Genomic DNA, 21,131 nt, shown 5'->3' on the forward strand with positions numbered 1-21,131 from the left:
CTTCCTGATTCATTGTTGCCATGGCAGACGCGAGAGAGGTAAAATTCTGCCGGGCGGTAAGGCTATCGCCTTTGCAGCTCTTTCGTTGTGAAATCGGTCAAGGCTTGCGACAAGAAGCAATTTCACACTCTGGAGAGCAGTCTATCCATATCAACAACATTTTACGATGGCTGCGGTGAGTTAACATAGGGAATTTCGTCTATCCTCTCGTTCTTTGCTGACTCTCGACCAGCCAATTTCTACTATTGCGGAGACCAAGGAGCTCCGGGGTCTGAACCTCATCGCTGCACATTCACACATCAGAGGGCTCGGCGTAGATGGCGATTCTTTGCAACCGCGGTCGTCTTCTCAGGGCCTTGTGGGCCAAGAGAAAGCTCGAAAGGCCGCCGCGGTAATTCTTCAGATGGTCAAGGAAGGGAAAATTGCTGGACGTGCTGTCCTGATCGCAGGACCCCCCAGCACGGGTAAAACAGCTATCGCGATGGGCATGGCACAATCCCTCGGATCAGATGTCCCGTTCACTATGCTTGCAGCTTCGGAGATATTCTCAATGGAGATGTCAAAGACAGAGGCCCTTACCCAAGCTTTCCGAAAATCCATCGGGGTCCGAATCAAAGAGGAGAGTGAGATCATTGAGGGTGAAATTGTCGAGATTCAGATTGATCGGAGTGTTACGGGTGTAAGTGAATTTAGGGAATAATTTGGGCATTTCACCCTCTGATCGTGTGCTAATTTGCCTAGGGTAACCAACAAGGGAAGCTCACAATCAAAACTACGGACATGGAGACGATATACGACATGGGAACGAAGATGATCGATTCAATGACAAAGGAGAAGGTCGCCGCTGGGGATATCATCTCGATCGACAAGTCGTCCGGCAAAATCACCAAGCTCGGGCGATCCTTCGCCCGCTCCCGCGATTACGATGCGATGGGCGCTGATGTTAAATTCGTCCAGTGTCCGGAAGGGGAACTCCAAGTTCGGAAGGAGATTGTACACACCGTGAGCCTGCACGAGATTGATGTCATCAATTCACGTTCGCAAGGTTTCCTGGCGCTCTTTTCCGGTGATACCGGTGAGATTAGAAGCGAGGTCAGAGACCAAATCAACACCAAGGTCGCGGAGTGGAAGGAAGAGGGCAAGGCAGAGATAATCCCAGGTGTCCTTTTCATCGATGAAGTGCACATGCTTGACATTGAATGCTTTTCCTATATCAACCGGGCTCTGGAAGCGGAGCTCGCTCCCATTGTTATCATGGCCAGCAATCGTGGCAGCTCGCGAATTCGGGGCACAACATACAACTCTCCGCATGGCTTACCTCTTGACTTCCTCGACCGGGTTGTCATCGTGAGCACGCAGCCCTACTCTGCAGATGAAATCAGGCAAATTCTGGCGATCCGAGCCCAGGAGGAGGAGATCGACCTTTCCCCAGACGCCTTAGCTCTACTGACGAAAATTGGTCAAGAATCCAATCTCCGATACGCTAGCAACATTATCACCACATCGCATCTCCTTAGCCAAAAACGAAAGGTCAAGGAGGTTACTGTTGACGACGTTCAACGAAGCTATAGACTCTTCTACGACCCGGCTCGCAGTGTCAAGTTCGTCAACACATATGAACAGCGATTCATCGGCGACCAAGGGAACGTCAACTTCTCCGCTACTAACGGAGATGCCATGGAAATCTCATAGACACTACGTGCAGTCTCATGCAGATATTTTTAGGTGTTCAAGGGATGGAGTATTTGAAAGACGGTGCGGCCCTATTTAGGTTTGGGGGAATGAAGGTCATCATGTTGAAAGGCAATGATCCTGCTATCCACATCTACTGATTGATGTACGATAATCCTGGCGCTTGTTCGCAGCTTACTCTGGGTATTCTTGAAACTTGGGTTTCGGTCTAAATGATACAAAAAATACTAATATTCCCAAAATGTGGTATCTCCGTTGATGCTTTGCACAAGATTGGTTTCCTTCCGGTGGCTGCTATTATACAAAGCTGACAGCACTATTCCACTGATCAGTTTCTGTTACCCTCCTGAACTCAACTCCTTCGCCAAAGTAGCCAGCATTCTTCCATGATTCCATTGTGAGGCCATCGTAGGGCCCGTGCACGGTACCTCCGTCACGAGCATCAGACCAGCGGTATTCCCACATCGTGGGCCCAGCATCGGCCGCCTCTGGATCTATACTCTGCGGAGGATCAACCCAGTCTTCACCCGTTTCGCGACGGTATTGCCTGGTTAGGATCTCGCGTTCAGTGTCGTAAATCTCAGCTTGTCCTCTCGCCATGAGAATATCAGCCGCCCCAGTAATGGCATCGATCGTCTGTTTTCTTGCTGTTTCTTTGGGGTCGTCTTCTGCCATCTCCGTGTCTTCGGAACCATTCTTTGGTCGATTCTTATTCCGTCTCGTCTGCCATTTCGGCTTCTTAGGAGCACTTTTGCCTATCCTTGCTAGGGCATCCAGTGCTGTCTCACCGCGCTGTAGGTTCACAATGAGTGATTTCAATACATCCGACGTCAAGATGCTATCATCCATGCGATCCTTCTCCTTCCTCGCGTTCTCCCGTCTCTCGGCTGCCTCTTTTGCAAGTCGAATGTCCTTCTTCGATACTCCTTCGAGCCATGAATCGTGTACGGCGTCTGGGTCTGCTGCCTTTCGGACATAGTTTCCCTGCTCGTCAAACCGACCCTCTTCTTGTTCGGTGCGCATATTGAATGCATCAAGTAGAGGCGCATGCTTCTTCTTTGAACCCGCACCTAGTTCCTCGTCCATACCCGTCTCTATCCTTGCGCGATCTTCCTCTGCGACGTCACTTTCGCTCTCATCCTCATCAACGTTGACATTATCAGCACCTTGACTCAGATCCACGCGCAGCGTGCGCCCACTCTTCGACGATGCAACCTGTCCCTCAATCTCGTCGTCTCGCAGAAATCGCACATTCTTCTTGTTTTTCCGTAGTGCTTCATCGCCATCTACTTCGTCCGCACCAAAATCTTCCTGTAGCTCGGCAAACATATCATCATCCTCCGCTTCTTGTTTCGCATTGATTTTTGACGCCTTCGCCGAGGCCCGCGCATTAAAACCTTCATTGTCACTGTCCGATTCGTAACCGTCAAGATTGACCGCTTTGCGGCGCACTTGTTGCCCGCGCCGCCCTATCTCATCTGCATCTAGCACCGCGTCTTCGTCAAGCATGTCGGGCGCGAGAGTCGACGGATTCCGGAGATCGAAACGCGGCTTTTTCGAAGGGCCATCATCGTCGCCTTCGTCGAGGTGGTGCGTGCGTGCGTAGTCTTCGCCCGCCCGTTTGGGGCGCGGAAGTGAGGAAGACATATGTATTGATTTGATATCCGTGGACGGCAAGCCAGTGAGCCTGAAACCCTGAGAGTATTGAGTTGTGGGTAAATTTCTGGCTTCTCGTGAAGCTTGTCTGGGGTCGGGTCGGAAAATCGTTGTGGAGCCATTTGCGTCACTGCGGGCGATCAAATGAACTCCGAGCTGTTCTTCCGCAATCCGCCACCCCTCTGTCGACGAACTGACTCGAAAAGGATTTAAGCTCAGGTCTCACCAATTTTGATGAGAACTTGAACTCGGTTTCTTTACTTCTTATACATTTGCTCGAAATTTTCAGCCTCCCTCTACACATCATGGTAGGTGCAACTCGTGTCCCATGCTACTATCTGCCAGAGACCTTGGGTACCTGCTCACCAGTATAGTTCCGAGGCAGTTATTGGGAAGACGATGCTATGGAGGGAGTCATGGGCTCATCTATGCTCAGACATGGAGGTTCAACACGTCGCTTTGACGAATATTATCGGTGCTATCCCGTTGCTATGATGCCTGGGCCCGAACGAGAGAATGTGAATCACGGTGGAAAGGTCATCATGCCTCCGAGTGCTCTGGACAAATTAACCCGACTACATATCACATACCCCATGCTCTTTGAACTACATAACGGCGCAAAGGAGAAGATGTCTCATGCTGGTGTGCTGGAGTTCATTGCTGAGGAGGGGAAGATATATCTACCATTCTGGGTATGCAGCACAACTTCCGGCCAGTGCCTTATTCTAAACTTTGCTGACGAATATTCATAATATTCCAGCTGATGCAAACTCTTCTTCTCGAACCCGGCGACCTCGTACAAGTCAAATCGACAGACCTACCACCCGGTCGGTTCATCAAGCTCCAAGCTCAATCCACCTCTTTCCTCGACATCAGTGATCCGAAGGCCGTCCTCGAAAACGCTTTCCGAAACTTCTCCTGCCTTACAAAGGATGATATCTTTACTTTTGCTTACAATGACCAAGTTTATGAGATGGCCGTGCTGGAAACGAAACCTGTCAATGAGACAAATGCTGTCTCTGTTCTCGAGACCGATCTTGAAGTCGACTTTGCACCACCTGTAGGATACGAGGAGCCACAGCGTCCAAGCGGCACTAGCACACCAGGCAGCGTTGTCAGTGGGAGACTACCAGCTGGGGGCCACCTTCATACTCACGGCACCATGGCACAATCAATCAATTATGGGGCGATTGCCCCGGAGTCGACTGACGTTGCGGCGGGTGCGCGCGCGGTGTCGTCAAATTTCCTGTCGAGTGGTCATCGTTTGAATGCCAAGAAAGGCAGCAAGTCTCCCACTCCGACAGCCTCGACGCCTACTCCTGGCGCGACGAATCCCCAGCACCCTCCTCCACACCGAAGAACGAATGGACCGCAGCCTCTGCGCTTGCCGCCCAACCAACTGTTCTTTGGCTATGCGATAAAGCCCGTACGAAAGCGGGACGAGAACGGGAGCGTTGTTGGGCAAGAGAAACCTCGTTTTCAAGGAACTGGTCAATCACTACGAGGGAAAAAGAAGGGAATAGAGGGATCTGGAACGCCAAGCTAAGCAGGAAATAGAAGAGTGAATAAACAGTCGTGCACGGCGAGTCTTTCTGTAGTATCCGGATTTAGGAGCTCTAGAATGGCATGATATCCACACTGAACAAGTAATATCTACATTAAGCTGTCTATCGTCTGAATCTGTCTATCACAAATATGCCCGACCGAATTGAAGCGGAGGAGAGATCTGGACACCCAGCTTCTTAGCCGCGTTGACCACCCAGTCAGCTTCTCGTAGAAACTGGCGAGCCATCAGCACGGCATCAGCCTTGGGTTCCGAACCAGCAAGCATCGACTCTGCACGGTGCGCTTCATCCTCGTCTGCGCCCTGGACAATCTCGGAGGCCGCATCAGCCTGCGTGATGAGGCCAACAGCACCCACCAGCGTTTTTGCGCCAGCAGCTCGGATCTCCTTGCGCAGCTGCCCAGCCAGATTGATCTGGCAGTCCGTGAAGGTAGGGATTTTCTGATCCTTGTGGTTCCCACCAGAACTCACATCCAAGAAGTCCACCCCAATCTCTGGAAGATACTTTAGCAGCTCGACGCTCGAATTTATATCCCAAGTGCCGCGCTCAGCGGCAATCGGATGTTCCTCCAGCCACTCCGTCGCGCTGATCCGCAAGAACAGCGGCAAGCCCTCAGGCACAACGTCCCTAATCGCCAGTGCGATCTCCCTAAGGAACCTTGTCCGATTCTCGAAGCTGCCTCCGTACTTGTCCGTCCGGCGATTCGTCACAGGGCTCAAAAACTCGTTGACCAGATACCCGTGCGCCCCGTGGATCTCAATGATATCCACGCCAGCCTTCACAGCGAGCTCCGCACTCCTCGCAAACGCTCTCACAATCTCCTCAACCTCCTCAGTACTCAGCTCCCTCGGAGCCCAATACGACACTCCTCCCTCTGCCCAGATATTCTCCTCCCCTCCACTCGGCCCAACAACATCCTCGGGCCACCCAAACACGCTCTCGTCCGCCTTGACTTTCTCCATCGCCAGCCAAGGCGCAACAGTACTCGCCTTCCTCCCTGCATGCGCAAGCTGAATGCCAATCTTCCCACCCTGCGCATGCACAAAGTCCACAACCCGCTTCAACCCCTTGAACTGTTCCGACTCCGTCCCCTCCTGCCACTGCCACAGCCCGGAATCATTCGGCGAAATCCGCCCATTGGGCTGCACGGCCGTCGCCTCAATGATGACTAGCCCCGCGCCCTTGAGCGCGAGATGTCCCAGGTGCGCGAGGTGGAAGTCGGTCAGTGCGCCGATGAAGGGGGAAGACGGGTCCGAGACCGTCGAGTACATGCACATCGGGGAGACGATGACGCGGTTCTTGAGCGTGACGTCGCGGATTTGGAGCGGGCGGAAGAGCGTTGGGGTGTCTTTGGCTATTGGGTTGGCAGCCGCGCCGGGGTTCGCGGCGGGCGTGAAGTATGGGATGCCCTGCGCCGGGAGGACGGCAGGCGAGGGTGCGGTTTTGAGGTCTGTGGAGGCCATGGTAGGCTAAAGAGTGCAGGGAGAGCCGTGGTCTAGTTTTTTCTTTCAGTTTTTCTATTTATTTTTTTTTTTTCGTTCCTGAATAGTTTCTAAGATTTGGAGCCGCTGGACCTGGTATTTATAGATTGGAGCCATGGACTGAATGATGCCTTGTGCTGACAAATCGCGAGATGAGGCGAAGAGGTCAATGGCCACAAAGCAAAAACAATGGAAGCAGTCCATATTCCATTACAATAATTCAATCCTATAGGTCAATGCTCAATTTGCGTTATTTTGGTGCAGACGCCAACCACACAGCAAAGCTGCGGTGCCCCGGCAAGTGCCCCGCTCCCTTTCTCGTCGCTTGGCGATCCGATCTTCCAGATACTAGTTCCTTGCAGTATTCGGTGAATTAACAGATAAATAAATTAATAATACTGTCTAATGGAGATATTAGTGATCATGTCCTAGAGTTACAAGGGGAGCTCATAGGCATCGTTACCCATCATTGCGTTCAAGAATATTCGTAGAATCAACTGAAGGGGAAGCTCGGCTAGTGCCGCAAATGATGGGGAAAAGGCTAAACCCCTGAATTCAATTCCCTGGAACCAACTTAATCGGTGACTGAGAGCGTTCTGAGAGCACTGATAGTCGTAAGAGGCACTGAACTCTGTCCGAGGATCGGGTCATCAGACCGAGCCCTGAAACCCTAATTCCCCCCATCAAGAAGCGCCGGCACATTGTCAAGAAGATACTCAACAACCGCATCCGGCCCGCGCTCAGCCTGCAATCCCGCGGGGATAGCATGGAGCTTGATATCTGGTCTGATCGAGCGAGCAATAGATTGGATTTCCTGCGCCTGTTCGGCCGTCCACATCGAAGCACTGAACTGTGCTTTCCGTGTCAGCACCAAACTTCCCACTCAGTAGTCATCATCGGGCCGGATTTAGTTCAATTTCGGCCGGATTGCAAAGCAGGCGATTGGGGTGGGAGGAACGCACCAGGACATCTGGGTTGTGCTCTGTTACTTTTGGGGCGACTTCGTCGATTGCTATTCACTTGCGTCAGCTGTGCAGTCCCCAGGAGTAAAACACGGACACCGCAGGCTAGGGAAGCAATACTCTCGCAGTTGTCAACATGGATAATTGTATACCGATCCTTCAGGGCCTTGACCACCCGCCCAATGAGCCGCTTTGCGCGCTCGGGGGCCGTGTTGACCGTGACGAGGCGAAAAGGGCCCTTTGGTGTAGACATTATGCAGCGCGATGGTTGACTAAAAATATGATAGTGAAGTTGGAATATGGGATGCTATTTGAGAGCCTGGGAGTTGGGTTGTCGGGGTTGGGGTCTCTTCCCACACCCACACTGGGCTCCCCACACTTCCGAGTCCTCCCCACATTTGTCAACACTGGGAGTGTCGAATGATGGCATCGGACGCTCGGCCGACCGTCAAGAGGAGCAATTAGCTCCTAGCTAAGCATAGAGAGAGATATATAATGTACTTATATTGAATATTATTCAAACGTATAATAGAGTAATCAGCTCTTCAGTAACGTGGACGATGACCATTGTGGGGATATATATTTAGCCCTTCCCGGAGTAGATCTCATCCGTCGTCGAAGTTCTGTGGCTTCGTCTTCGGCATGACGAACGGTTCCATTCTATAACCAATCTTCGTTACTCCTGGGAAAGAGTATACAAACGCAGGCTGGCCCCTTGTATCGAGGAATACGAACTCCTACCAGACGCTTGGAGGTGTGGTGGTTTGGCCAAGCCGTCGGCAACAATAAGCTTTCATGCCAAGTTCCCGAGAGCCACTGCATTCAGTCGGTCTCATTCCAACAAATCTATCGGGATCCCGAACTGTGAAGGGAGCAGCATGAAATTCCCATCCTGATAAGTATTTAGAAAGTCATTGTATATAGTAAGTGATAAGCCTCCTTCGTGAGAGTCACGACTAGTGTTCCTTCCTGCTCCTGTCATCATTTCTATTCCCATCTGACGACCGCAGGAATCCAGCCATGTCGAATCAGCAGGACGTGTATGACCTTCCGTTCAAACAAGAGACTCAATACGCCTAATCGCCACACCTGAGCGATCAATCTGATGGCACTCGTTACTCTGCTCCTGGGCGGAATGACCGACCCTTCCACTGCAAGAAGATCGTCGGGAAGACACTGGCCCCAACCATAAGTGCAACACAGACACCTGCGCTTGCGGCCACACCGACGTGCTCGAACATATCAGGAAACCTAACGCTAGTCAGATATTGCATATGAAAAGCTTTGTCGGACACTCCAACATACCAGAACGGCCCGAGAAAACCCCAAATTTGACGGACACACGTGATACACACTCCGACACTGGACGCATCCTCCGGGTGGCAGTCCACTGCATATGTGATGAGGACAGTTGTCACCAATTGGTTTCCCGCGGCACCGATCCCAATACCGATGATGGGGGCTACGTTCCACTGGCCTTGTTTGGCTTTTTCTGTGCAAACGAGGAAGACAATAATACCAACTACGGAGCAAGTATAGCCCAGGTAACTGAGCCAAAGCCGATATTCCGGCTCAGGCTTCCGGCCGACCCTTTTTGCGCGCCTGTTCATCCAAAGATCGGATGTGTAACCGCCTAATTGCTCGCCGATAAGCGACCCGATAATTGGGCCCAAGAACTGCAAGCCTAGCTGCTCTGCGTTGAGTTCGAACTTCCCTTGCAGCAATTGGGGGACTTCAACGGTGGCCAGGACGTTACTCAAGAGGAATATCATTGAGTACGCAGCAGCAGGTACCATTACGCACGGTTTCACGCACAGTCCTAGCGGCTTGACGAATTCCGTCCAATGAATTGGCGTTGGGTCGATTCGGCGAAATTGCACATATTCTCTCTTCCAGGCGGGCCGTTTTGGATCCTCATCAGTACTACCAATATAACGGGTTTCGGGGCCGAGGAAGAGGTAAAGAATCAACTGAACACCGTTGATCTTGGCTTTCGTCAGCAATCAAGTCTTGCAGTTGGAATAAGGCGTCTTACAATGGCCAGAACCCAATAAATCCATATGTAACTGGCGCGGTAGGTAACGAAGCCGAATATAAATGGCCCACATGGGATTCCCAGAGTCAAAAGCAGGGTCCAGACGCCCATGTACTTTGCGCGGTCCCTCTTAAAGAATGTTTCCATCACCACCCCGCTTCCAATGGCTGCCAAAGCAGTTAGCAAAGCTTGTATTGAGCCATCTAAAACTTGCAAAGATACCTGAAGCTGGAGAGATGAAGAATGCTTGCAAGGCTCTGCACGCCGCAGTTGAGGCGTAGTCCGGGGATTTCGCGCACCCAACGTTGCACACTAAACTGCATAGTAAAGAGAGAAGAAATATTGGGCGCCGGCCATATCGATTCGAAAGGGGTTTCCAGAACAAAGGTGCGCCACCCAGGATTGCAATTTGAAGGGACGTCAGGTAGGTGACCTGGTGGAGGGCGACACCAAACTCTTCAGCCATACTGCAAACCTATTAGCTGCGAAAATGTTTCAAGTGCCGAGCTTGAGCTCACGTCTCATAAGCTGGAATAATACCGGCGGCGGCAAGTGTGCCCATGCAGGCATGGAAGGCCACCAGAATCAGATTTGCAATTTTCTAACGAATCCAACAATGTTAGCTAGGCCGCATGCGTTGAAGGAGGATTAGATACTCACTTTCCAGGAGGGCCAATTGTAAGGGTCCGCAGGGTCCATGTTAGGGGTAGGATCCAGATCCAACGTACCATGACGTTCAATGAGGAAGTCACGGTGTGCTTTTGAGAGTCGGGAGGCCGCTATGTTGGTGTATGCTGAAGTAATACCGGCTTCCGGACTTTCTACGAAATCCACACCATTATCTGAACCCTTCTGAGTGTTTGACGTCTCGGGAGTCGTCTCGGTGACGGGGGTAGATTGCAGCTCCGGGGGGGTGGGCATCTTCAGGAAGCACAAAGAAGTGTTACGCGAAGTATTAGTACTGGGAGATATATTGAGGAAGCCAGCCTTTCGGTCAAGGCCTATTGTTCGAAGGATTCCGAGGCAGACGTTATCTGAACGACTGCGGGGAGTGAGAATGGGAAAGGGAGATGGGGTTGATTTTTGTGACATGCTAGATAGAAGTCCGGACTCACTCACCCTCGCCGGGTATTGAAAAAGAGCAAGTCCCGGCCTATATCCCGAGCGTTTGGAACGGTGGCAGTAAACCGGCCTATCAAAGTGCTGAGCTTACAAGTTTTCTCCCCGACGAAGTCAACACTGTGGAACTGAGCCTCTTCGGTGCGCTGGGCACCGCTGGGGAAGTTTTCGCGGAGAGTGTGACATTGGGGTGGCTCCAGAGTCTCCACAGCATTACCGAGTCAGATATCGGTGTTTTCAATATTCCAACTGCTGTGGATGCCCTCGTCCACCATGAACCTTCAACCGAGGGCTTGAGCGCTGACGAGGCAATGGGGCGGTATGGAACAAATTCCACACATAAAGTGGACAAGTCGGGATTGGGACGCGAATCAGGGGTTCTGAAATCCCGGCTGGAAGGCTTTGAGCCATGGCCTTGAAGGCTTCCGACCCATCGGGTACCCTAAAGAAGTCGGTCAACAGGACGAAGCCGCAAGGCGGATGAGGGAGGACAACAGTCGGTGCCAAAACAGCGTGCCTAGGAGCAAGAATGAGTTAGATTTAGATGTCAATAGGCCCTGACAAGTGCTTGCCATGTAGGGCTCCCATACCCAGACCTAGATGTGCTATGCATCATGGGAAAGTACGGGTCGGGATGGATCCCGACGGAATGGCGGCATTTAATTCTCTCATCGACCCCAAATTCTGTAGCCGAATTCTGCCAAGGAGCTATTCCAAGCGCTAACTTGAGCTTCAATCCTGATTTTGGAGAGAAGAGTTTCGGATGACAAGTCGGCAGTTTGAAGCCACCTCGCCGCTGCCCCACAAATTTCCCACACTTCCAAGTTTCAACCCACACCACCTCGCTTCTTTCAGGGCTTCAAATGCTCTTCTCGGCTCCCCACTCCCCCAGAATGACTGCTTCTCGTGTGGAAGGGCGATGGATCAATCGGGCTTCTGGCTATCATCCCCGCGTACCGTTCCCACGATGCCGAAACCGACAGCATCGCATGGTGGAAAGTCCCTGATATGCCATGTATGTGCGAGGGGCTTCTCCAAGGCCGAACACCTAAGGGTTAGTAATAATGGCTTTTTCTAGTGGAGACATTCACACTAATACTGGCACTTAGAGACACGAACGATGCCGTAAGAATTCTGTCCTTGGCTTGTGCCGAGAACTATAGGAACTGATCGCTGGCCTTCATGTGTCGAAGATACCGGATCGAAGCCTTTCGTCTGCAAGGAGTGCCGTCGATCCTTTGCCCGCCAAGATGCTCTGACTCGCCATGAGAAATTGCATACCCGCGCAGTAGCTACCAAACAAGCACAAGCACGGCAATCATTGCAGCTGCCCCAGGTCACTTCTCTGGATACCCTTGCTTGGGACACTTCTCGAGAACAGGCGGAAGCCGTGGCAGCTTCTGCACAAAGTCAGACATGGGAGACACCCGATGCCAATCAAACCTCTGGTATGCAGTCTACAGTCTCAGACCTTGATTTTGGCTTGATATGGCCCGATTCGGAGAATCTGTTCCAAAGTATCATGTCATCAGACACACCGGATCAATGGCAGATACCTCTCGGAGCTCTCCCCATTCCACCAGTAGTCCAGGATATCAGTGGTATGACCTTTGGGTCCCCCAACTCGTTCGATGATAGGGCATCATCTATTGGAACCATTCCTTCGGGTGGTAGTCATCAGGCCGTGCGAGATGTTTCGGATATGGTAACAAGTTCAGTGAGTGCTACAGACTGACCCACTTCCAGCAGGGCAGGAGCTGATATGCGTCGTAGTCATCCAGCGTGACCGCTGCTATCAAGGCAACTTCCATTACGTCTGTATTTTTAGACGAGTGTTTACACATGTTCTTTGTGCGGTTTATTCCCACATTCCCCATTCTGCACCGAGCGACATTTGTTTTTCGGGATTGCACCCATCCTTTACTTCTGAACGCTATGGCGCTCGGGTCACTGTATCTCGGGCCCAAGGATTCCGTCGCGAAGGTAAGTTGGGCATGATTTAACTCTGTGTCCCGTGTCTAAAGTACCTTTAGGGAGAAGCTTTATGGCGCCTAGCACATACTGCCGTTTCGACCTCGGTGAATTCCACGTCTACACCGGTTTTGAGAAAGTGCTAATTCGTATAGTGGCAATCCCTGATCACTCACCGTGGCCCGTATGATGCATGCAGCGGCGTTCAGCTTCTGTTAACTGCACTTCTGGGACAGATTTATGGGGCACTGTCAAAGGTATGTCGAACAATCGCGGTTCGTATCGGCTTGCCCTAACTCCTCTCGGCCTTTCAGGACCGAGCCGTTCGTACCGCGAGTCAGGTTTTCCGCCCCCTCGGCTTCTTTTGGGCAAGACACTGCGGCATGCTTGACAGCGAACCTTTCTCGATAGAGGATATACCCCTCCCGGGTGCACTGGCTTCGGAAAAGGATCAGAAATGGCGAACATGGGCGGCAAGAGAGATCCAGCAGCGTGCTTTGCTAGCGTACTATATCCTAGATGGACTCGTCGCGCAGATGTCTGGCGATGGAGCTTCCACTCGCCATGTCGCTAACCCACTTAACCCCCCTAGTGGTGAGACAGCGTTTGACGCAAACAGCGCCGACGAATGGCTGACGCAGATGCGCTCCCAGAAGCTAGAACAGCACTCTTTCCGACTCATCTTCCGCTCTCTCTTCCCTCCTACTGAGAGCCTCAGACCCCTCGACTACCAATTATCTGCCTTTTCCCTGCGTGTGATCCTGGAGGGTCTCCAATCCCTCGTCTCCGACTCGGACGAGTACGACCTCGCCGCCGTCGGGGTCCCAGGCCGCTCAGATGTCCAACGAGCCCTAGCGCAAGTCCACGAAGCCATCACTATGAGCATCCACCTCTCATCCTCCGAAAGGCTCGAAGTTCTCCTCCGCTGGCACACAATCTGCCTCGACACAATGATCAACTCCACCGTTCTCTGCCGACACGTCTGCACCCGCTATGAAATTCCCCAACACGTCTCCGGCGGCTCTCAAACCCTCCGCTCCGGGTTCGACATGCTCAAATGGGTACAAACCGAAGACGCCCGCCGCGCCCTCCTCCACGCCATCGCCATTCAAGACATAGTCGAGCAACTGCCTCGCGGCCGTGCGCACGTAATCCACATGCCGAGCTCCCTCTTCGCCGCAGCAACTGTCTACGTCGTCTTCGCACTCGCGGGAGCCGCAAATATCTACCTCCCGCGCACAATCGTGTGGCGGGACGCCCTTCTTGCCCATGCGGACCTCAATTTAGGGTGTGAGACTGTCCGGTCCTCGACGGGATCTGGGACGAGTCGGTTTGTCATGGAAGGGGGGACGAACTCGCCACCGGGTGTTGCGGTTGTGCGGAACCTTCTATACGAGATGAACTCCATGCAGAAGCTATTCAGATGTTTGATTTCGCAGTGGGGGATTGCACATGATATGGAAGAGATTGTGAGTCAGTGGATTACGCTGTGCCATTAGCCAGCTGTGCTGGTTCGGCTTCTTGCGTGGAGGTGGTGGCTTTGTTGGGTCGGTTGGAGAAAACCATAGCGAAACCCTTAGTGTACGAGGGATTGTGTGTAATGTAACCGAGTGACAAACTGCAAATACAATGCTTGGATATATAGCATCTGTTCCGTTAGCCAATGATCGTATTTACGCTGCTTATGGCATTTAAAAAAAATTCCTTTCGACTCAGTCCATTTAGTTCAATTTCGGTACAGCTGTATCTCTTCGACGTGTTCGAGAAGAATCGAGGCTCGCTCGACTTATATACAGACAAGGAAAATATAGACGATGAATAGAACATGTATGCAAAATTCGCAATGCAAGTAGTAACAACCCAAAGAAAGAAGGGGTATCGACTCTATGCAGTCTAATAAACGGAAGAGGAGCAAATCGAGATTGAGATCGAGACCCAGGAACAAGACAACAATGCAAGCGAGATTTGAAAAATGCTTGGAAGTGTAGGAAATAAGGCTCGTAAGGTCGACAGAAAGGAAAGGCGGCAGCGTGACGCGCGTTGAATCGAACTGAGGCGCGATGCGAGGAGAAGAGTGTTCTTGGAATAAACCTCAAGGAGCAGAGGGCCGAGTGCTTTGTTCTAGTTTCATAAATGCCCGTGTCATAGCAGCACCGACTTCTTTGAACAGTTCGTGCATGATAGACTCGGACTTTGTGATGCTTAGGCCCTCCTTTAATGCCCGCTCCTTGAAATATGGCAACATGCTATCCCAGAATTTGCCAAATACAGTCTCGATGGGGGTTTGGGTGGGGGCGTTATCGAGGCGTAGAAGGCTTTGAGAGCTTCCGGGGTTTTGTTTCAATACGGGCCTGCTTGTGTCCGGATCGGCGAATTGGGTTCGGGGACGTTGTGTAGCTCGATCAGGCGAGGGCTCGTCTTCACGGGGTCTCTTCACACCGGCCAGTGCCTGGGTGGCACGCGGGTCTTGGTATGCCAAAGTCAGTTTGTCTTTGATGTTCGATAACAGTAGTCGGCTGCACGCCATATCATGATTCTGAACCTGGCGCTGGGTGAACCTCGCAAGATCGTCCTCGCTCCACTTTCGGTGTCGAGCCGCCCAGAGAGGCTCTTCCCGAACAGCAGGTGACGGGGAAGAATCGGTAGTCGGGGGAGTGACAATAGATTGAGGATCTGGATCTGGAAGAGTCTTAACCCAAGCGGCCACTCGTTGAAGCTTGTTGGATTGGGGAACTTCGGGATCATGTCCGACCAGCTGGCCCAGTGCCTTCTCCTTTTCCAACTGCTCCTTCAATTCATCCATTTCCTTCCACGCATCAAGCATGGACCGAATATCCGGATCCATCAACTGAAAAGGCGGAGGTTGGCCGTTTTTGATGGCATCCCGATATATGGCTCGTTGTGCGATGTACTCAGTTATGCGGCGACGGCACGAGTAGTGCGAGTAGCGCCGACCAATTTCCCTCTGGAGAGCGACTTCAATCCCGATCCAAAACTTTGTTGAAGAGACCTCCGAGATTTCTTTATATTTTGCTCGCTTTTCACAGACTTTGATCAGAGCAATTTGCTCGCGGATGTCGAGAGGGCCTCGCTTCGGCTTGCGGACGGCGGCATCCTTCTGCTTCTGTTGGAAAGTCTCATCCTTGTGGAAGACGGTGATTCCCCCTTCCATCATGGCTCAACCCCTTCCCCTTTACTTCCTTCCCTGTTTCGGTCGGGAATCAGGAATTCGCACCCGAAGCAAGAAGAAGAGGAGAGGAAGAAGGCCGGAGAGGTCAGACGTTGGGTAGCATGAGGAGGAATGGACTGAAAAATCCCCGCCACTCGGAAATCCGCGAGAAAGGCGCGCCGCCGCGCCTCCTGATTCCGCACGTGATGCGTCACCTTTCTTTCTCTTTTGGGGGGTCTTCGCTTCTCTTTCTCGAGAATCAGCATCAAAAATGCCTCACCGGTCTTCTCCTTGCTTCCGATGACTTGCCACCGGGCACCGGCTCGCTGTGTTCATCCCGAAGCCCGTCAAGTCCCACAGCCGTCTCTCAGCGCCGAGGGCTATCCGGCCATTCCGGACTGCGGCTCCGTCTGCCTCGCCCAGGCTCAGGCTTCCTCACCTCTGACCGAGCGATGTCTTCGAGACCTCGCTAGACGAGGTGATTTCGATTGAGGCGATTGCCTCTTGTTTGCTAGTTCAATGATCTCGTCTCTCTTCTCCTTCGCCCAATCTCGAGCATTTGGTAAGCGGTTAAACCTTGCTGGAAGCTTTCTAGATTGGCGTGTATCGGCCAGTCCCCAAGAGGTGTCATGATATATTCAGGCCCCTCCCCCGGCTTGGGCTCGGCAATATGGACCGCGTAAAGCTCGAGAATGCCGCGGGAGTACGTTGACGTTATGGTATACGCATTGTCGTCATACGCCGGTTCCTCCTGCTTGTACGCCTGAAGAGCATGGATAACCTGGGATCCAAGTGCGCCATAATAAGAAGCTTGGCGTTCAGCTTCAATGGTGCTCGTATGGGAACCTTTCACTTTCAAGAAGAAAGTCGGCGCTATAGGATCGTCATCCATGACGGAACAATCTGGTCGTCGAGTTCCTTGAGAATCTTGGAGCCCAATTTCTCTGCCCGCGCCCCGTGAAAGACATCCGGTTTTGCCTGAACTTGCAATGCTCCATCGGTCAAGTGAGCGAGATTTGTGAACCGGCGGTCTTTGGCAGCATGTCGAGATGTTTTGGGCTCAAGGATTGATATTACCGAATCTTTGACCTCACGTTCCGAGCGCACGCTCCAATAGGTAAGCGCAAACGTCTTGAAATCCTCCGCAGAAATCTTCAATACGGAAGCCTACGGAGCTACTAAGATTTTCTTAATCTCATTGAGGTTGTTTGGACGTGCTGTCTCCCTACCATCCACGTGCTTGTATCCAGGAGGGTAGGTCCGATGTTCAATCAAATGGCCCTCGAAATTGACGCTATAGACTGAAGTCTCCACACTGGCTGCGGCTTACTCCTTTAACCCATAGTCCCAGAGTTTCAATCCCTCGCCTGAGGAAGTATTTGTTGGCTCGAAAGACTTCTGGTTGTTACCCTGCGGTGGAATATACTGATCAATTCATCAGCTGTGGCAGTTGTGGTCAGTGGTGCACAGAAAGCAACATACACCTCTGAGATCCGCAAATTCGGACCCCCGTGCCGGGAAAACCTCTTGAACTTTTTAATCTGGTCCTCCTTGTATGTATGGGGAATGGCCGTGGCCGATTGAGAAGGTCTATCTTCCCTGGTCAGAATGAGATCATCGGCTACCGGGACGTCCATACCTGGAGTCTTGATATTGCGGACTACCGAGTCTTCGCAGCATTTCCTTTACCGCATTCCTTGTCAACCGAGGCTGGGACAAGTTATCCCAATAAGCTTGGGTTTGGGCACGCTTTTTCTTCAGCGACAAGCGGCGTCGAGGCTTAGAGGATGCCATATCAACATATTATATCGTGGAGTTGTATAATGAGAGGTTGGTAAATAGGAGACATGGTACCTCCGTCCTGGAGAAGACGATCGAGTACGATATATCCATTGTCGACTACCTAGGTAAGAGTCCTTGAGAACCATTTTTGGAACAAAAAAGTGCAGGTGTATGAGAATATCAAGCACCCAGGAAGAGTGTAAGAGCAACAATAATGGATGAATGAAACAAAGCACTCAGCTTAAAGAAAGGGCATGAAGAAGCCAGGTCCCACGAACATGATCTTCAAGTCTCGCACAACAAGTCGCCGAGGTCCCTGACCCTCCTGTCCCTTCTGTACAACTTATCCCTGAAATATTAATTTTCTTTCCCCACTTTGAAACTCTGCGTCGTCCAAGCCCCTGGTGGCTTACACGGCGAGCTTCTATCCGCGTTTTGCACTCTCTGTTCGGTGGATTTGAAGAGGCAGCCCGGGCCGAAGATGGAGTGGGTGCTTGTGAGTTTAGATATGCAGAGGATCATTGGGGGCTTACAAAGTGAGGTTCTGAACAAGGACGGGGAATTTCTTGCATTGAGTTACCATGGTGTGTTTATTTGGGCGTTAGAGGGAGGCGAAGATCTGATGAAAAGGTTGGCTCTGGTCTGTCTGATGGCTGGTATGTTGGCTGCCTGGTCTATACCCAGGAATGATAGTAATTTATTGTCATTCATTGAACTATGTGCGAGCTTTGAACCTTTGATGTCTTCGTGATAAAGACGTGTAATCTGCTAGACAGAAACAACTTTCGCGCAAAGTTGGATGTCCTTTGCTTATTCCAAACGTTCTCCATCAGTTATCCTGACTCTCTGTCCCAACAATCTCATATCCACTTGTTCTCCACACCCTGAATCTTTCGGAAACTAGCAAGCCCAGAGTTCTCTCCAGCATGACGTGTCGTATTTGGATCATTGGTTCGGGAATCGGAACATCTCATGCAACTTCTTCGTCGGTAGTGCCGGAGTTGTCCTCTTCGTCATTACGAGAGATACTTAGATCTAGCAGAGACCGATCAGGAGCAGCCTCTCTTTTGTGTCTGATATCGTCCTGAACTGATACCATCTGTTCATCTCCGTCGTCATCCTTCTGGGCGGGCTTGGATTTACCTCGTTTGACAGAGGGAGTCTTTGCAAACCTACCAAAGACATCCAATCCCTCTGACTTAATACCGCGGCTGGAAGAATCATAGGGCAGACCAAAGTCTGGCTGCTCGATGCTGGGAAGAACCAAACCCTCAGTCTCGCTCTTGATCTTGATATCCGCATCCTCCTCCTCCTCAGACTCATCATCACCAATGAAGATAGCCTCCATGATGTTCTCCCCGGTCACTTTTTTGGATCCAGGCTTTGTTGGGGTGCCCACGACCTTCGAGGCCCCCTTTTTGCCTTTTCCAGTTGACGAAGAAGGCTTCGTGATTCCACCACGTCCGGTACGCGGGGTTCTCGGAGTAGTGGACGTCACGGGCCTAGCGCGAGGAAGTTCAGCCAGGGATATGCCGTTCTTCTCGGCTTCAGCCCTCAGCTCGTCTGCCTGCTTACGGAACTTGCGGAATTGTCCCTCGATCGAGTCGTAGGTTGCGCCTTGGCCGAAGAGGGCTGCCATGGCGTGGTAGTCTAGCTGTAAAACATATTAGCACTTCTTGTGCTGGAATGGATATAGGAGTGGGACATACTTTGATGCCAGGGTTAGCTGCAAGGAGGGCCGCGATGACACGGTGGACGTTGTCCATGAGCTTCCAGTTGACCATTTTGATAAATATGGATGGAGCGCCCAATTGCGGGTGAAGAGGGTTTGGAGGTTTGTATACTGCGCAATCAACAAACACGTTCGAGGATGCAATCCAAAGCCAGCCTTAGTAGCTGGGATCTTGAAATGAAGAGCAACAGACCCGAGAGAGCTAGGGGCAGCTAAATGTTGTAGATACTCAGGAGTATCCAAGGTATTTCAAAAGGATGTTTTGTAAGACTTGAGGGCTTTGCTTGGGTAGTCAGTAGGAAGGGACAAGGGACTTCAAGTCAAGTTGTGGTATGACTGTTGAGAAAATAGAAACACAATCTGGACACCCAGTGTTTCTAAGCTCTGAATCCTTTACTTGAGCACTGAATATCCTGACTGGGTAATGTGTGCGTGGCTCGTGTTGCTCAAGCCAGACTCGAGGAGGGAAATAACACATTATTGTCTCGGGGACCAGAAGAATAACACCGCAAATTGCTCTCTTAGGCAACCTCCCAAGTGTCCTAACTTTTTCTCAATATTGTCCTTCGTTCCCTTAGCCTCTACAGACTCTAACCCTTCTTTATCTTTTGTGAACCCATATAACCCCGTGGCCCTCTATCTATCAAACATCTCCACTACACAACACAATGCCCGTAAAATGGACACCAGAGCAAGACCGGCTTGTAAGTTTACACCTCTCTGCCTTGAGCATAAAACTAACTGTGCCACTCTATTAGCTCCTCATAAAGATCCTTGAAACGCACAATCTCTCTGTTGATGTAAAGAAAGTTGCTGCAGCATGGCGTATGTTCCATCTTCTCCTGTTCCCTACCTAAATATCCTACCTCTTCTTTTAAATTACCCAGATAACAACTGCACTTTTGATTACGAACTCCTAAGCTAACATAACTTCCGTCCTGCAGCCGGCGGAGAGAAAGATAAGCCCACTGCCCGCGCCATAACTGAACGTCTCGTCCGCATCCGCCAGCTTTCCAAGACCAACGCCCCCGCCAGCGGCGCTACCGGAACCTCGGGCCGTTTTAGTATTGGGAAGGGATCAGGTTCCGGACCGAGCAGTGCTGCATCGACTCCCCGTAAAGCACATAGCGGGTCCGAGTTTTCTACGCCGGCGTCCGGGAAACGGAGGCGTCTCGAGAAAGAGAAGGAAGAATCACCTCTTAAGTCCGAGATGGACGTTGACGATGACATGGATGGCGAGTATGAAATTGAGGAGGTGGAGGAGGAGATGCCTACAACTATGAAGGGACTGATAAAGAAGGAGGAGGGAGAGGGGAAGGGAGTTTCTAGGGTGCTGTTCCCTCTGACTAATTCTGTGCCTCCTTCTCCTTCCGCTTCCGTTTCCGGTTCTGCAGCTGTTGGCATAGGTGACGGTGCGGGTAATGTGCATGGCCAGCCTGGAACTGGCGTTCGCGTTGGGCGTACCGTGGGTCTTGACAAGAATGTTGGTGTGAGCCCCGTGAAGCTCGGACCTCGTATTCGCCGTCCTAGTGCTCTGCCTGCTGGCATGGTGAGATATGAGGATACACTGGGTGACGAAGACGATGATAGTGGTCGCCATGCTGATGTGGAAAGTTCGGCGTCGGATTACGTGCCTGATACGGCTTTTGGGATGGAATACGATGAGGAGTTTGCATGATCCATGACCCCTCACTAAGTTTTCGGTCTTCGGATAGTGGTACCAGGTTGCAAATACTTGAGGTGAATTTCATGGCAGAGTGGGAGCAGTTGTTGCTGCTGCAATCCGTTGTCATTTACTACAGTCTCAAATGCTGGATATCTACAGAACTAATCCATGTACCTCGTCAACGCGAAATAGAATGTCCACCTTGGCCCAACCACATCAGTTCATTAAAGATCCCATCCTAACCGTAGGCATTCAGTGTAAAAGAACTCCACTCCCAATAGGAACACCATGCAAGAAATGA

At 51.5% G+C, this 21,131-nt stretch overlaps 11 protein-coding genes across 11 annotated transcripts; 4 read left to right on the top strand and 7 right to left on the bottom strand.

The window, feature by feature from the left end:
* The first annotated feature begins 114 nt into the window (after positions 1-114).
* Positions 115-1,941, top strand: rvb2 (RuvB family ATP-dependent DNA helicase reptin). Its single transcript, XM_071028706.1, has 3 exons — positions 115-175; positions 233-679; positions 742-1,941. The coding sequence occupies exons 1-3, from the start codon at positions 167-169 to the stop codon at positions 1,690-1,692; spliced, it is 1,407 nt and encodes a 468-aa protein (XP_070887691.1). The 5' UTR covers positions 115-166; the 3' UTR covers positions 1,693-1,941.
* On the bottom strand, positions 1,942-3,526 carry BJX67DRAFT_349037 (uncharacterized protein). Its single transcript, XM_071028707.1, has one exon. It carries the CDS (start codon positions 3,337-3,339, stop codon positions 1,990-1,992), a length of 1,350 nt encoding a protein of 449 aa, XP_070887692.1. The 5' UTR covers positions 3,340-3,526; the 3' UTR covers positions 1,942-1,989.
* A 1-nt stretch (position 3,527) lies between these two features.
* On the top strand, positions 3,528-4,985 carry BJX67DRAFT_349039 (polyubiquitin-binding protein UFD1). The gene is made up of 3 exons (XM_071028708.1): positions 3,528-3,656; positions 3,723-4,040; positions 4,109-4,985. Exons 1-3 carry the CDS (start codon positions 3,654-3,656, stop codon positions 4,892-4,894), a joined length of 1,107 nt encoding a protein of 368 aa, XP_070887693.1. The 5' UTR covers positions 3,528-3,653; the 3' UTR covers positions 4,895-4,985.
* On the bottom strand, positions 4,986-6,455 carry BJX67DRAFT_349041 (NADH:flavin oxidoreductase/NADH oxidase). The gene has a single exon (XM_071028709.1). The coding sequence runs from the start codon at positions 6,374-6,376 to the stop codon at positions 5,036-5,038; it is 1,341 nt and encodes a 446-aa protein (XP_070887694.1). The 5' UTR covers positions 6,377-6,455; the 3' UTR covers positions 4,986-5,035.
* Positions 6,456-6,756: 301 nt separating this feature from the next.
* On the bottom strand, positions 6,757-7,648 carry BJX67DRAFT_34934 (uncharacterized protein). The gene is made up of 4 exons (XM_071028738.1): positions 7,477-7,648; positions 7,357-7,406; positions 6,858-7,244; positions 6,757-6,796 (listed from the first exon to the last, which is right to left on the bottom strand). Exons 1-3 carry the CDS (start codon positions 7,607-7,609, stop codon positions 7,065-7,067), a joined length of 363 nt encoding a protein of 120 aa, XP_070887695.1. The 5' UTR covers positions 7,610-7,648; the 3' UTR covers positions 6,757-6,796; positions 6,858-7,064.
* Positions 7,649-8,471: 823 nt separating this feature from the next.
* On the bottom strand, positions 8,472-10,312 carry BJX67DRAFT_371115 (putative MFS transporter; the record flags this gene model as incomplete). The annotated part of the gene is made up of 6 exons (XM_071031033.1): positions 8,472-8,607; positions 8,662-9,341; positions 9,392-9,558; positions 9,614-9,858; positions 9,910-9,992; positions 10,052-10,312. 6 exons carry the CDS (start codon positions 10,310-10,312, stop codon positions 8,472-8,474), a joined length of 1,572 nt encoding a protein of 523 aa, XP_070887696.1.
* Positions 10,313-11,477: 1,165 nt separating this feature from the next.
* BJX67DRAFT_387223 (C2H2 type zinc finger domain protein) lies at positions 11,478-14,339 on the top strand (the record flags this gene model as incomplete). The annotated part of the gene is made up of 7 exons (XM_071034194.1): positions 11,478-11,564; positions 11,620-11,635; positions 11,704-12,227; positions 12,284-12,493; positions 12,544-12,588; positions 12,637-12,738; positions 12,796-14,339. The coding sequence occupies 7 exons, from the start codon at positions 11,478-11,480 to the stop codon at positions 13,978-13,980; spliced, it is 2,169 nt and encodes a 722-aa protein (XP_070887697.1). The 3' UTR covers positions 13,981-14,339.
* On the bottom strand, positions 14,129-15,806 carry BJX67DRAFT_349047 (uncharacterized protein). Its single transcript, XM_071028710.1, has one exon. The coding sequence runs from the start codon at positions 15,654-15,656 to the stop codon at positions 14,574-14,576; it is 1,083 nt and encodes a 360-aa protein (XP_070887698.1). The 5' UTR covers positions 15,657-15,806; the 3' UTR covers positions 14,129-14,573.
* Positions 15,807-16,161: 355 nt separating this feature from the next.
* On the bottom strand, positions 16,162-16,542 carry BJX67DRAFT_379671 (uncharacterized protein; the record flags this gene model as incomplete). The annotated part of the gene is made up of 1 exon (XM_071032629.1): positions 16,162-16,542. One exon carries the CDS (start codon positions 16,540-16,542, stop codon positions 16,162-16,164), a length of 381 nt encoding a protein of 126 aa, XP_070887699.1.
* Positions 16,543-18,402: 1,860 nt separating this feature from the next.
* Positions 18,403-19,216, bottom strand: BJX67DRAFT_379672 (uncharacterized protein; the record flags this gene model as incomplete). The annotated part of the gene is made up of 2 exons (XM_071032630.1): positions 18,403-19,086; positions 19,142-19,216. 2 exons carry the CDS (start codon positions 19,214-19,216, stop codon positions 18,403-18,405), a joined length of 759 nt encoding a protein of 252 aa, XP_070887700.1.
* A 616-nt stretch (positions 19,217-19,832) lies between these two features.
* BJX67DRAFT_379673 (uncharacterized protein) lies at positions 19,833-20,842 on the top strand (the record flags this gene model as incomplete). Its single annotated transcript, XM_071032631.1, has 3 exons — positions 19,833-19,868; positions 19,923-19,989; positions 20,109-20,842. The coding sequence occupies 3 exons, from the start codon at positions 19,833-19,835 to the stop codon at positions 20,840-20,842; spliced, it is 837 nt and encodes a 278-aa protein (XP_070887701.1).
* Positions 20,843-21,131: the final 289 nt, after the last annotated feature.

Source organism: Aspergillus lucknowensis, assembly GCF_044049455.1.
Source record: "Aspergillus lucknowensis strain CBS 449.75 chromosome Unknown BJX67scaffold_12, whole genome shotgun sequence".
Classification (NCBI taxonomy): domain Eukaryota; kingdom Fungi; phylum Ascomycota; class Eurotiomycetes; order Eurotiales; family Aspergillaceae; genus Aspergillus; species Aspergillus lucknowensis.

Excerpts from the sequence above, each read along its gene's own strand:
- BJX67DRAFT_349041 (XM_071028709.1), bottom strand. The coding sequence starts at position 6,376 with ATGGCCTCCACAGACCTCAAAACCGCACCCTCGCCTGCCGTCCTCCCG.
- rvb2 (XM_071028706.1), top strand. Across the intron at positions 680-741 it reads TTGATCGGAGTGTTACGGGT|GGTAACCAACAAGGGAAGCT; the intron begins GTAAGTGAATTT and ends TAATTTGCCTAG.
- BJX67DRAFT_34934 (XM_071028738.1), bottom strand. The coding sequence starts at position 7,609 with ATGTCTACACCAAAGGGCCCTTTTCGCCTCGTCACGGTCAACACGGCC. Across the intron at positions 7,407-7,476 it reads CCATGTTGACAACTGCGAGA|CAATCGACGAAGTCGCCCCA; the intron begins GTATTGCTTCCC and ends GCAAGTGAATAG. Across the intron at positions 7,245-7,356 it reads AGCACAACCCAGATGTCCTG|TTCAGTGCTTCGATGTGGAC; the intron begins GTGCGTTCCTCC and ends CGGAAAGCACAG.
- BJX67DRAFT_349047 (XM_071028710.1), bottom strand. The coding sequence starts at position 15,656 with ATGATGGAAGGGGGAATCACCGTCTTCCACAAGGATGAGACTTTCCAA.
- BJX67DRAFT_349037 (XM_071028707.1), bottom strand. The coding sequence starts at position 3,339 with ATGTCTTCCTCACTTCCGCGCCCCAAACGGGCGGGCGAAGACTACGCA.
- BJX67DRAFT_349039 (XM_071028708.1), top strand. Across the intron at positions 4,041-4,108 it reads AGATATATCTACCATTCTGG|CTGATGCAAACTCTTCTTCT; the intron begins GTATGCAGCACA and ends ATAATATTCCAG.